Source organism: Gopherus flavomarginatus, chromosome 1 (assembly GCF_025201925.1).
Source record: "Gopherus flavomarginatus isolate rGopFla2 chromosome 1, rGopFla2.mat.asm, whole genome shotgun sequence".
Classification (NCBI taxonomy): Eukaryota; Metazoa; Chordata; order Testudines; family Testudinidae; genus Gopherus; species Gopherus flavomarginatus.
In genome coordinates, this window is record NC_066617.1 from 377670138 (window position 1) to 377683516 (window position 13379).

The 13379-nt window shown below is 44.7% G+C and overlaps 1 protein-coding gene across 1 annotated transcript; it reads left to right on the forward strand.

Annotated features, from left to right (window-relative positions):
- The first annotated feature begins 4570 nt into the window (after nt 1–4570).
- Nucleotides 4571–5533, forward strand: LOC127036691 (olfactory receptor 52N2-like). The gene has a single exon (XM_050927851.1). The coding sequence runs from the start codon at nt 4586–4588 to the stop codon at nt 5531–5533; it is 948 nt and encodes a 315-aa protein (XP_050783808.1). The 5' UTR covers nt 4571–4585.
- The last annotated feature ends 7846 nt before the right edge of the window (nt 5534–13379 follow it).

The window sequence follows — 13379 nt, forward strand, 5'->3', positions numbered from 1 at the left end:
CATTGGGCCTTGCTCTGCCTTTCTCCGCTAGATTAAAGAGCCCGTTATTACTCTTTAGTATAAATAGGTGAAGCTCTTTAAGTCTCTCACACTGTCTGGCATTTTTTCCAGTCTTAAATAATTTTTGTGGCTCTTTTGGGCACCCTCTTCAATTTTTCAACACCTTTTTTTGAAATGTGGACTTTGGGCCTGGACACAGTCGTCTTCAACAATGCCATGTGCAGAGGGAAAATCCTTGCATTGCCCCAGTTCATCCAAGGATCACACCTGCCCTTTTGGTCACAGCATCACACAGGGAGCTCACCATGAGCTGAGTGTCCACAGTGACCTCTAAATCCTTTTCATGGTCCCCGTGTTCAATATTATAGTGCCCTAGTCTGTGGGTCGGGCCTGCGTTACCTGTTCCAAAATGATAACCTAGCATTATTTATATGCATAGACTTTTGTTTTCTCATCCCATACCAGAATTTCCATTGATTTCTAACATTGTCCTAACATTTTTTTAAACATTCCCTTTATTTTTTTAATAGTTTATGTTTAACACAAAACTGCCCTGTATTTTGCCTTTATTTTATTTTTGGCTCTGCTGCTTCCTGGTTGTGTAATTCTGGTTCCAAATGAGATGTGTGGATGAACAGTCAGTTTGGATATCTGGTGTTCGTAACACTAAGGTTGTACTGTAGATGCTCTTTCACATTCTCCTTGACTGCTAATGGACTGGAAAGTATCTCATCATCTCACGTGATATGCGTACCTCATACTGCTTCTTTCTGAATGCAGAACAGAAATGTTTCTTGAACACTTTGTCAGAGAAAAACAGAGTCTCACTCTCTTTTTGGGTGCAGCAAAGTCAGATACTTTATTATCTCTAGCAATGTCGTGGGGGAGAGAGCTAAACAAGTCTCTCTCAGACAAACAATAACAGTAGCATTTGTACCTTTTGTTACAACAGCTGCATTTTGTTTATACATAGGTCATCCTGATAATATTTTTCTCACCAGTTTAAGCTCTAGTCTATATTCCGTACTTATCTAACTCAAAGTCGCAACGACTTCTCCCACAGTTCTTTCCTACTTGCCTCACACAAACCTCCCTTCTACAAATCTCGCCTTATTAGGGTTACAGCTAGCCGGAGAATTGCTCCCAGAGGGGACTGTTTGCCACTGAAATCCCCTTCCAATCCCTTTCAGTTCTTTCTCTACTTCCACAACATCGACCTTTTCTGCAACATTAACAAGTTTCCTTTCTCCTTCTAAGAATTGGCCTAAACCTTTTCTAGGATTTCTTTTGTTCTTAATATATTTAATAGTCTCAATGTTGTGATCCTTAACTCTGGCAAACATGGAGTTTTCCCTGCTGTCTTTAATGTCCCTTATCAATGTTCATCATTTCCAGTTGGTATTGCTTTGTATCTATTTTCCCTTTTCCCCATTTACTATTTATAGCTTCTTCACTCTTCACTGCTGCCTTCACTTTGCCACTAACTGTGTTTTTAGCCAAAGTTGTTCATTTTCTTGATTGTGGAATCGAGGCTTTTTAGCTATGCAATCAACTCTTCTTAAAACACTGCCAATTTCCATTCACATTTCTGTCTAAATTATTCCTCCCAATCAGTTTTACTCACAATTTGCTTCATCTTTGGGGAATTAGACCTTTTGAAGCGCTAAGGGTACATCTACACTACAGGATTATTCCGATTTTACATAAACTGGTTTTGTAAAACAGATTGTATAAAGTCGAGTGCACGCAGCCACACAAAGCACAATAATTAGGCGGTGTGCATCCATGTACCAAGACTATCGTCGATTTCTGGAGCGTTGTACTGTGGGTAGCTATCCCGTAGCTATCTCATAGTTCCCACAGTCTCTCCTGCCCATTGGAATTCTGGGTTGAGATCCCAATGCATGATGGTGCAAAAACAGTGTCGCGGGTGATTCTGGGTAAATGTCATCACTCATTCCTTACTCCGTGAAAGCAACGGCAGACAATCATTTCGCGCCCTTTTTCCCTGGATTGCCCTGGCAGATGCCATAGCATGGCAACCATGGAGCCTGTTTTGCCATTTGTCACTGTCACCGTATGTGTACTGGATGCTGCTGACAGAGGCGGTACTGTAGGGCTACACAGCAGCATTCATTTGCCTTTGGAAGGTAGCAGGGACGGTTACCATCCCTATTGTACAGCCTGCCATGCCATTGTAAATTGGCTATGAGATGACAGTTATCAGTCATTCTGTACAGTCTGCTGCTGTCATGCGTGCTCCTGGCTGGCCTTCGCTGAGGTTGACTGGGGGCGCAAAGACAAAAATGGGAATGATTTCCCGGGTCATTCCCTCCTTTATGTTGTATCTAAAAATAGAGTCAGTCCTGCCAAGAATATGGGGCAAGTGTACTAAAGAACCAGTGTACCAGAGAACCAGAGAGTACAGTCGGTCCATGTCAGATCCCGCAGAAATGATGAGCTGCATGCCATTCTAGGGGGTGCCCCTGCAACAACCCCACCCGTTGCTTCCCTCCTCCCCCAACCCTCCTGGGCTACGGTTGCAGTGTCCCCCCATTTGTGTGATGAAGTAATAAAGAATAAAGGAATAAGAAACACTGACTTGTAAGTGAGATAAAATGAGGGGGAGGCAGCCTCCAGCTGCTATGGTAGTCCAGGCAGGACATTAAAAGGTGGGAGGGGAGAGGAGCCCAGCCTCCCACTGCTCTGATAGTCCAAGCAGTACAGAATATTTTCTTTAGACATGAAAGCAGGGGGGCTGATGGAGCTCAGCCCCCAGTTGCTATGATGAAGAAGGTTACCAGCTGTTCTGTACCATCTACTGGGAATGACCGGGAGTCATTCCTATTTTTACCCAGGCGCCCCCGGCCGACCTCACCGAGACCAGCCAGGAGCACTCGCGAGATGAGGAGGATGGCTATCAGTCATTTCGTAATGTACTGTCTGCCACCGAGGAGGGGAGGGGAGAGGATGCTGCTGTTCAGTGCCGCAGCACCACGTCTACCAGCAGCATTCAGTAGACATACAGTGACATTGAAAAAAGTAAAGAAACGATTTTTTCCCTTTTCTTTCACGGGGGGCAAGAGGGGTAAATTGACAAGATACAACCTTAACCACCTCAGACAAAGTGTTTGACCCTACAGGCATTGGGAGCTCAGCCAAGAAGGCAAATACTTTTCGGAGACTGTGGGGACTGTGGGATAGCTCAAGTCCTCAGTCCCCCCTCCCTCCATGAGCATATATTTTATTCTTTGGCTTTCCGTTAGGTTTCTCACACAGCACTGTGCTGTGGCCTCTGTCTATCATAGCCTGGAGATTTTTTCAAATGCTTTGTCATTTTGTCTTCTGTAACGGAGCTGTGATAGAACAGATTTGTCTCCCTATAAAGCAATCAGATCCAGTATCTCCCATACAGTCCATGCTGAAGCTCTTTTTGGATTTGGGACTGCATCGCCACCCATGATGATCGGAGCTCCACACTGGGCAAAGAGGAAATGTAATTCAAAAGTTCGCAGGGCTTTTCCTGTCTTCCTGGCCAATGCATCCTATTTCAGATTGCTGTGCAGAGCAGTCACAATGGTGCACTGTGGGATACCACCAGGAGACCAATACCGTCGATTTGCGGCCACACTAACCCTAATCAGACATGGTTATACCGATTTCAGCGCTACTCCTCTCGTCGGGGAGGAGTACAGAAACTGGTTTAAAGAGCCCTTTATATCAATATAAAGGGCCTTGTTGTGTGGACAGGTGCAGGGTTAAATCGGTTTAACGCTGCTAAATTCAGCTTAAATGCGTAGTGTAGACCAGGTCTTAGTGTCTAAAGGCATTACTGGTGGGGGACTGTTCTCTGTTTTCCCATTTGAATATAATTGCTTACATTCTTTATATTGTTCTCCTCCACCACATGCCTCCTTTTTTCTTTCTTCTTTTAAATAAACAGTCCCAGGCATTTCAATCTGTCCTCATATAGCATTCTCCCCCTGTCTCAGATATCCCCTTTAAAACTGCTATACCTTTTATAGAGACTGGATCATGCCTGGCCTTTTCTTGGAGATGTGTTCCAGTTGGGATGCTTCCCCCAAAACATGTTTGTCAAAGGTTTAGATTTTTTCTATTCTCACATTTTGAGCAACTGGGTGAATGGGGAACTCCCTACACCACAGAATCTCTAGCATGGGTTTCATTTCATGAATGAACAATGACAGATAACCAGTATCCATACTGGCATTTCCTGATGGAGTCTTTTAAAGTTTCATAGACCCAGAAGGGTAGGAATTATTGACATATGGTGCACCTTAAAACATGGAATTGGCATTAGTAAGGTCATTTGTTCACAATTCATTTCTCTGAATAATGAAAATGTCAATTTTCAGTGTGTGAATAGTGAACAATCTGCTTCACCAACGAGAAGAGCCTTCAGTAGTGCATGTGGTGTCTCATATTAACATTGACTTTCTCTGTCCAGGCATTTGTACTGCAACCATCATCCTTGACCTTGGGCACATAAGGAAGTCAGGGGAACATACAGCACATACAAGAGACACCTTTCTGCCTCAAAGCTGGACACTTTCTCCCCTACTCCATGTCAAATTCCAACATAACCGACTTCACCAACCCCTCCACCTTCATCCTGCTGGGCATTCGTGGCCTGGAGGTTGCCCATGTCTGGATCTCCATCCCCTTCTGTGCCATGTATGCCATAGCTGTCTTGGGGAACTTCATCATCCTGTTCACCGTGAAGACGGACCCGAGTCTCCATGGGCCCATGTACTATTTCCTCTGCATGCTGGCCATCACCGACCTGGTCCTGTGCACATCCATCCTGCCCAAAATGCTGGCAATCTTTTGGTTCAATTCAAGGGAGATCAATTTAAGTGCCTGCCTCACCCAGCTGTACTTCATTCACTGCTTCATAGTAATGGAGTCTGGGATCCTTGTGGCCATGGCTTTTGATCGCTACGTGGCCATCTGTGATCCCCTGAGACATTCCACTATCCTGACAAACCCTGTTGTGACTAAGATTGGCCTGGCCGTGGGGCTACGTGGTGGCATGCTTGTACTGCCCTATGTCTTGCTGGCGAGGCAGTGGCCATACTGCAGAACTAACATCATCCCACACACACATTGTGAGCACATGGCCGTGGTGAAGTTGGCCTGTGCTGACATCCGTGTCAGTAGTTACTACGGTCTCTCTGTGGCAATCTTGGTGATCAGTATGGATGTACTTTTTATCACTGTGTCCTATATCCAGATCCTCAGGGCCATCTTCAGCCTCCCCACAAAGGACGCCCGACTCAAGACTTTTGGGACTTGCAGCTCCCATCTCTGCACCATCTTAGTCTTTTACATCTCAGCTCTCTTCTCCTCCCTCACGTACCGGTTTGGCCACAATGTGCCCCTGCATTTCCATGTTCTCATTGCCAATGTCTACTTCCTGGTGCCCTCCATGCTAAACCCTATCATCTATGGAGTGAGGACGAAACAGATCTGGGACAGTCTGCTCCGGTTCTTTACTCATAAATGGACCTAAAGTTTTCTCCTGGTGCTCTGGCTCTTAGACTAAGCTACATGCAGAGCTGGGAGTTGACTTGGTGCTGAGTCCTACCTTTTCCTGACCTTACTGTGCGTTGTCAACATGACAGACTGGTAACTGGATCCCTGAAGTCCTGCTCTCTGCCCAACCTTTTCCCCCAAGTCTCCACCCGTGTTCTATATCTTCCCTCAAGGCCCCACCCACTTCTGTGATTCTTCCCCCAAGGTGCTGCCCCTGTCTCTCCCTCCTCTTCTCCCCTCTCCCTATCACTTGCTGGATCATCTCTACCTCCCTTTCCAACCAGCGGGCTCCCTCTGCTCTGAGGTTAGGATGGGAGCTGCTGCAGCCTGACAAGGAGCCTGCAGTGAATGCAGCGAGGACATAGCACTGGGGCCGACAGGCCAGTCAGGAGCGGAAAGGGAAGCCAGGAAGATGTATAAAGGCAGCTGAGGGTTGGGAGCAGAGTTCTGAGGCAGGTGGGTGAGATTGTACCTCCTACAGCTTGTGGGCCCTAAAGCTCAGCGACAAACTCCTGAGGGCAGAGACCCTTGTGTGGCTTATTTCCTTAACTTTCAGCTCCCTTTTTCTCCTCCTGGCTGGGGGCCTGTAGCAGGCAGACCCCTGCAATGGGTTTGAGCTGGTAGCCCTTTGTCCTGAGCTAGATCTCGGGGGCAGGGTAAAGGATCAGTTTTCAGGTTGGAGGACAACAGCTGAGAGATGCCGAAGGAGAAGACCCTGTGTTAGCTGGGAAGAGAGGATGCTGGGCAGAAGCTGGGGTGGCTTAGGTAGCTCACAGGGAGGGAGATAAACAGCACACCTGCCATTAGCTGGCTATTCACACACATACATGGCACCTTATCTGGAACTATAGGGGACCCATTGCCCAGGGGTTGAAGCTGAACAGTGAAGCTGAGTCTAACATACGCTCTGCATGATGCTATTGATCACAACATCTAGAAGCTCTTTAGCTAGGCTGCTAGGCAGCCTTTGTAGCAGGGTTCTCCCAGGCTTCCAGATGGAACTGGGGTACCATTCAGCCCCTGACCCCCCAGCAAGGGCTCCCTCCAACACTGTACTGCGGTGACAAGCTACTAAGACTTCCACCTGGCACTGTCACCAGCATACATACAGGTAGAGCCACACCCAGCTACGGTTACAAGCCCCTGCAGGGGAAAGCTTCTCCCAACTCCTCAGGCACACCCCCTCCTCTGCAGTAAACCCCCAAAATTATACCATCTTGTGCTACATGGGAAAACATATGGCATAAGCTCATAACATTTCTCACTTCCTTCAGTGAGGAGACAAAACATAGGTTTTAAGATATTTTAGTGCTAGCCAAAGAATTCAAGCAGATTAAGTAGCAAATAAGCAAAAAATACAAACTAAGCTTAAAATACAGAACAGATTGGATATGAATAGCAGATTCTCACCCTAAGAGATGGTACAAGGAGGCAGCAGATTCTTATGGGGCCAGCAGCACTTCCTTTACAGCTTGAAACCCCCAAGTGTTTCATGCACAGGGTAAAAATCCCTTTAGCCTGGATCCAGCATTTCCCCCACTTCAGACTTTGTTCCTTGTGTGTGTCCAGGAGTCTCCTCAGGTGGACAAAACCCTTTGTCTCAAATCTAGGTTCCCAGACTGGTTGGTGGAAAAAACCACTGACATCCCAAGATGGAGTCCAGAGACATGTGGTCTCATCACATGTCCTTGTAGAGTCAAAGCAGCCATTACTGGGAGGCTGTCTGGAGCGTTCACAGGAAGGATCCCCCAGTGAGAGAGAAGTTTCTTCTAAAGACTATTGCATTTTCCTAATGGCTCATTGCCCTGAATAGACCTTTCCCCAGCCACTGTCTGTACTGAAAACATCTTACCCAGGTGTAATTCCATTTGAAATACAGATGCATAGCCAATATTCTTAATATCTCACTCAAAAATGGTACATGTACACAAATAGGATCATCACAGTCAGCAAATCATAACTTCTCCAATGAGATCTCACAGGGCTTATCTTGCAAAAAATGTATCATAATAATGTCATAAGCACATCATAATAATATCACTGTGGAGAATATGGGGTACAATGTCACAGCATAATCCCCATGTCATGGGCTTACTTAGCCATGTGCAGTGATAAAGTAATTAACCCAAAACCACATGAGTCAGTGGCAGAGCTGAGAATGGGGAATCCTGACCCCCACCCCACCACCACACCTTTGCTGTAGCAATGAATCAGCGCTGCTCTGAGGTTATTTGTGTGTCGTGATCAGTGGAGTTGCCGTCCTTTTTAAACAGGAGGAATTTATTAAAGAAACAGCTAAAAACTACAGCCACAAAAACAGGTTTCCACACAGCTCAGTCTTCAGCCTTGTCTTGCTTGTTTACCAGGGACCACAGGTTGCCTGGAACTCTAAATAGTGGATAGAGGCAAACGATGTGCTGCAAGGAGTCAAATCAGTGCAGTGTGTGACTCTGCAGATCTAATTAGGGCTTTTGGGTAGCAGCCCACTAAAAATAATAAATAATCACCTGCATTAATACATAGAGAGGCTGTGGTTGAGACTTAGGAAGTGAGTTGCCCAAGGTCACCCAGTGAATCCATGGCAGAGCTGGGACTCTACACTTCTAGTTCACTTGTCTCTGCTGATGCTTCATCTCTAAATAAATGACTTTGGCCAAATCCTCAGCTGGGACAAGCAGGTGCTGTTATCGCTTTGAGGGTCCTTGTGTCCTGGTCAGGCCCAGTATTATTCAAATTATTCTACAGTTGGGAATCCCAATGAGCACAATCGCAACACTCACACTATGCAAACTATTTATATTTACAAATTTGGTGTATTAATACATTTAGCACAGTCACAAACACCCCATCTTAGTAAGATAGCGATATTACAGAACGTACATCTGCACAACCATAGACTCACAACACCCCTTGTAGAACAACCTGAAGTTTATCCATCATCGTCCTCATCACCGTCCCATCATCACCAGTGGCCATCGTTCTGGCGCATCCAAGGACCACATCTTCTTCTACTGCTCCTAGGTTGGGATGCCACCTTTATAATACATTACACTGAGATCGTTATGCTTGATGCATATTCAGTAGGGGATCATTCCCCATTTCCTTATTTGTATTTCCTCACCTAACTTATGTCGGGCTGTCTTTTTCCTACAGGTTGTAATATCAATTATCTCAACTTATTATCGTATATGTCAGCTAGTTACCATGGCCCTTTTGTGGTTAGGTATCACATTTGTTATTTCTAAACTAACTGGTTATTTCGGGTTTTTCCAAGTTGTGGTGTACTCGCTACATTTAAAAGGGTCAGAAATTAGGAAAGCCTCTATGCCAACCAGCTTTAACACAACATGTGTGGAACTTGTGCTTTAGCTTATGTAGCTAGGTGAAAGGTCCTGATCAAATGTGAGCCAACTTTGCTATCTGGGTGAAAGGTCCCAGACTTGTGTATGCTAACTTTGCCTTAGCTCAAAATAGAGGATATGGCCTATAACTCCCTTGCCTTACAGATAAACTACTTTAATATAAATCTATTATGCCCTATTATGATCAAACAAATATTCAAAACCATAAGGCAATAAGAAATCCACACAAAAAAGTTATACAGGCAAGCAAGCAGGTGAGCCCTATAGGCTATAGTGCAGACCCATTGAAATCTTCTTAGGTCCCTTGAACTAGAGAAACATCTGCATTCATGTACTGTACAAGCCAGGTTGAGAGAGACTATGGAAGCGATTGACAGCTAGGAACTCATGGGCTATGTTCTTGGCTCAAAACACTTCCCTTTCTGCTGCTTCAGTTTCCCCATCTGTAAAAGGGGGGTAGTGAGCAATAGTCTGTGAAGCACATGCCAGTGGTGTCCACGTGTCACCATGCTCCACTAACGGTGTCAAATTCAGGACAAACCGCTGAGAAATCAGGCAGATTCACCACAGACTGGTGGTGGTTCTATCATTAGATTATACCAAGGCAGAAACAATCGTAAACATCTGTATCACCACACTGGTTAACTAGAAGCCAGAAATGCCCAGATACTGGACTCTGTGATGGGCAGTCGGTGAAAAGGCAGCAGGTTTAAAACAAAAAAAACAGAGTATTTCTACACACAACGCATAGTGAAGCTAGGGAACTCTTTGCCAGAAGATGTTGTGAAGGCCAAGACAATAACAGGGTTAAAAAAAGAACTAGAGAAATTCATGGAGGACAGGTCCATCAATGGCTATTAGCCAGGATGGGCAGAGATGATGTCCCTAGCCTCTGTTTGCCAGAAGCTAGGAATGGTCGACATGGTATGGATTCCTTCTGGAGCACTTGGCATTGGTCACTCTCGGAAGACAGGATACTGGGCTGGATGGACCTATGGTCTGGCCCAGTATCGCTGTTCTTATAATCTTATGTTCACTGAGGCAGGGAATGGCGTGCAGGTACTGTATAGTGTGTATTCAGAATCTCTTGTGCTGTATAAAGTAAAGGAAATGTTTTAGAAAACCCCTTTTGAAGCCCTGGGTCTGTTTGCTTTAACGATCTTGTGCCCTGAAAGCGAGAAACAGGAAACAGAGTGCACCCAAGGGGGAGCTCTGGCAAGGGTGTGCTGAACCAATTGGAGTGTCTGGGGGAGCTGAACCACATTAGGGTGAAGGGAACAGCTTGAGGACCTCTGCACATAGCTTTGTGATCACTCAGCCCCACTCCCTTTCCACTCACAGGATTCTAGCGTTGATGTGGCAGCTCCAGGTTTGCTGTCACAGCCCTGCTCACGCTCCCATGGCTCGACGCTCACCAGAAGCTTGTGTCCCACACACTGGATCCATGTCAGAGCAGCGTTCAGGCCCTACCTCTGGCTCTGGGTTTCTAGGCCCACCGTCAGGGTGCAGCTTCCATTCTTGCACTCTGTGAGTGGGGAGCGCAAGGCCCTCAGGATAGTCTCATTTACTCTGTACCTTGGCAGGCTTTTCTCCTGTGGTACAGAATAGTTTGCAGTCTATTTCAGGACATGGAAGTATGTCTTATATGAAAATACAAAATTAGATTTCAGAGAGCTCTAGTTCTACAGCTTTCTTGCTGTGATACTCTGTACCGCATAGCAACACCCTAGCACCCCCATATTCACCACTGCTATATAGTTGCAACAAAACTTGTACAAAATATGTCATGTGAGGTATCTATGGAAAAGCTGTGGTTTGCTGAATGTGATTATCTTATTTGTGTGTCTGTATCATTTTTGCCTCTGAAGTAACAAATACTGACTATCTACCTGTATTTCAAATGCATTTCCTCCTCTGGTAACTCCCACAAAGTAGTTTACATCCAGCCTAGCCAGCACATTGCAAATGGATATTCAACTTCACGGCTCATCAATTAACACAATGAACCATGGATGCAAGGGCATGTGAGCGGCTCATGTGGCACTGGACTCCATCTTGTGCTGTAATTTTCCACTAACTGTGCTGATATCTCTGTTTTGGATAATGAAGTTCCCTCCACATAGCAGTTCCCACCACTTGGTCTCATTCCTCCCACAACTCAATACTTTAAAACACAGCTAAAAGAAAAAGATTTGACTGGAGAGGTGGTCACAGGTTGGAAAGGAGAAATGCAGAAACCTCTCCAAAAGTCCACAGATGTGAACAGCTGTGTCCTGCATACAACGAGACAGGTGATATTGCTGAATAGGTTTCAGAGTGGTAGCTGTGGTAGTCTGCATCAACAGAAACAATGACGAGTCCTTGTGGCACCTTAGACACTAACACATTTATTTGAGCATAAGTTTTTGTGGGCTAGAACCCACTCAGTCAGATGCATGAAGTGAAAAATACAGAAGCAGGTATAAATTCATCAAAGAATGGGGGTTGCTTTACCAAGCACAAGGTCAATCTAACAAGATAGTGACTACTTCTCTATCTTTGAGAGGCTGTGCGTGATTCATAAGATTCCTGATAACTAGCAGATGCCCACTCTAATTTCAAAGGTAACTGGTAAAGCTCTGGATATAGTCAATAAAATGCCAATTGAGAATCTTTTGGATTATTCTAAATTCAAATAAATGGTTTTGAAACAATTTCAGATTACCCCTGAAATACACAGAGTGAAATTTACAAATCCTAAAATTGCTGCTGATAACAAGTAATGTGGAATATGTAAACAAAATGAAAGATTTGATGGGAAAGTGGGCAAGGGGCAAAGGTGTTAGAAGCGTTAAAGGAATGTTTGATGTTGTTGCTCAAGAGTATTTCTTAAATATATGTAAAGATGATGTAAAACTGTGTCTCTGGGACAAAAGGGTGAACACTGGATGAAATGTCTTCTCTAGCTGACAATTTTGGGCAGACACAAACGTCTATTGTGAATAAAGCTCAGACAGAGGCGTTAAAACTTAATGGGAAGCATTTTTCTTTTTAACCCATTCCTCTATACTCCACAGAGGCCTAGCGAACATGCAAAGTCCCCTTACATCCTTACCTCACCCCGACATACCAAGACACCAAAGATAACCTTAGACTGAGATCCCCACTGAACAGGACACTGAGGGGGAAGGAAAAACAGTAACTAAACACATGCCAAGGTTCATAGAGAAATTGAACAACCCAATGGATGGTGACAGTGTTAAATCTGATGATGCAAAGTTTGATACCTTTGATATATAAACCTTATAGCAAAGAATTTAGTATTGATTGTAAATCCTATGATTTTGGGAAAGCTAGTAGCCATGCTATGAGTATGGGGACAGTGCTTCTCAGCTAACATCTGTGAGGAGGTTCAAAGCTTTTCTCATTAGGAAACCTATAATAAACCTGGTCTGCTGTATGAAAGGGGAAACTGAGTCATGCCACCTCATGGAGTTGTTGAATATCTGTGTTGGGATGTCACCAGTTGGAAAAGCACAATGGTAAGCAATGCTGCAGAGACATAAATAAGAGTTTTTCCAGTGACCCAGAGAAGGCACTTGCTGACTTTTGACTTTAGGCACTAGACTGATCTACAAAGTGTTGAAAGGTACAGAGAACTTTGCAAGAACACCTGTGGGTAACGCCACAATGTTTGCAACACTTGGGAGTTGCATGGGCAAAAGCTAGTTAAGGCCTTGGGCACACTGCCACTGCATCAGTCATTGACAAGTATTTCTGAAGTAAACTAAGGAGTGAGGTCTGATATGTGCCCCAAGCAACGCCCTCGTGTCCCCATATTTACTATGGTGATATGATTTGATGTGTTTTATATAAAGTTTGTCAGGTAACATATCAATGGAAAAGTTATGATTTGTTGAACATGATCACCCTCGTTATATGTACGTATTATTTTTGTCCCTAAAGTTATGAATATTGACAATGTACCAGTAGAATCATAGAATATCAGGGTTGGAAGGGACCTCAGGAGATCATATAGTCTAAACTCCTGCTCAAGGCAGGACCAATCCCCAAACAGAATCTTACCCCAGTTCCATAAATGGCTAACTCAAGGATTGAGCTCACAACCCTGGGTTTAGCAGGCCAATGCTCAAACCACTGAGCCATCCCTCCCCTGATTTCAAATGTGTTTGCTCCTCAGTAACAGCCACAATGTAGTTTACAGCTGATCTAGCCAGCATATTATGAATGAACCATTCTTGGAAATGGTGCATTAAGAAACCATTTTTAGGCTTTAGAAGAAGATTATCCCCACCTGATGGACTTTCCTGTGAATATTCTAGCCAGGATATGGATAATGGCCCCTGCTATGACTCATCAAAGCAGGCAAGGGCACTTGACCAGCTCATGTGACACTGGACTGCATCTTGTGGCTGAACTTTTCCACTAACTGTGCTGGGGCTTTTGCTTGGAAAAATGAAG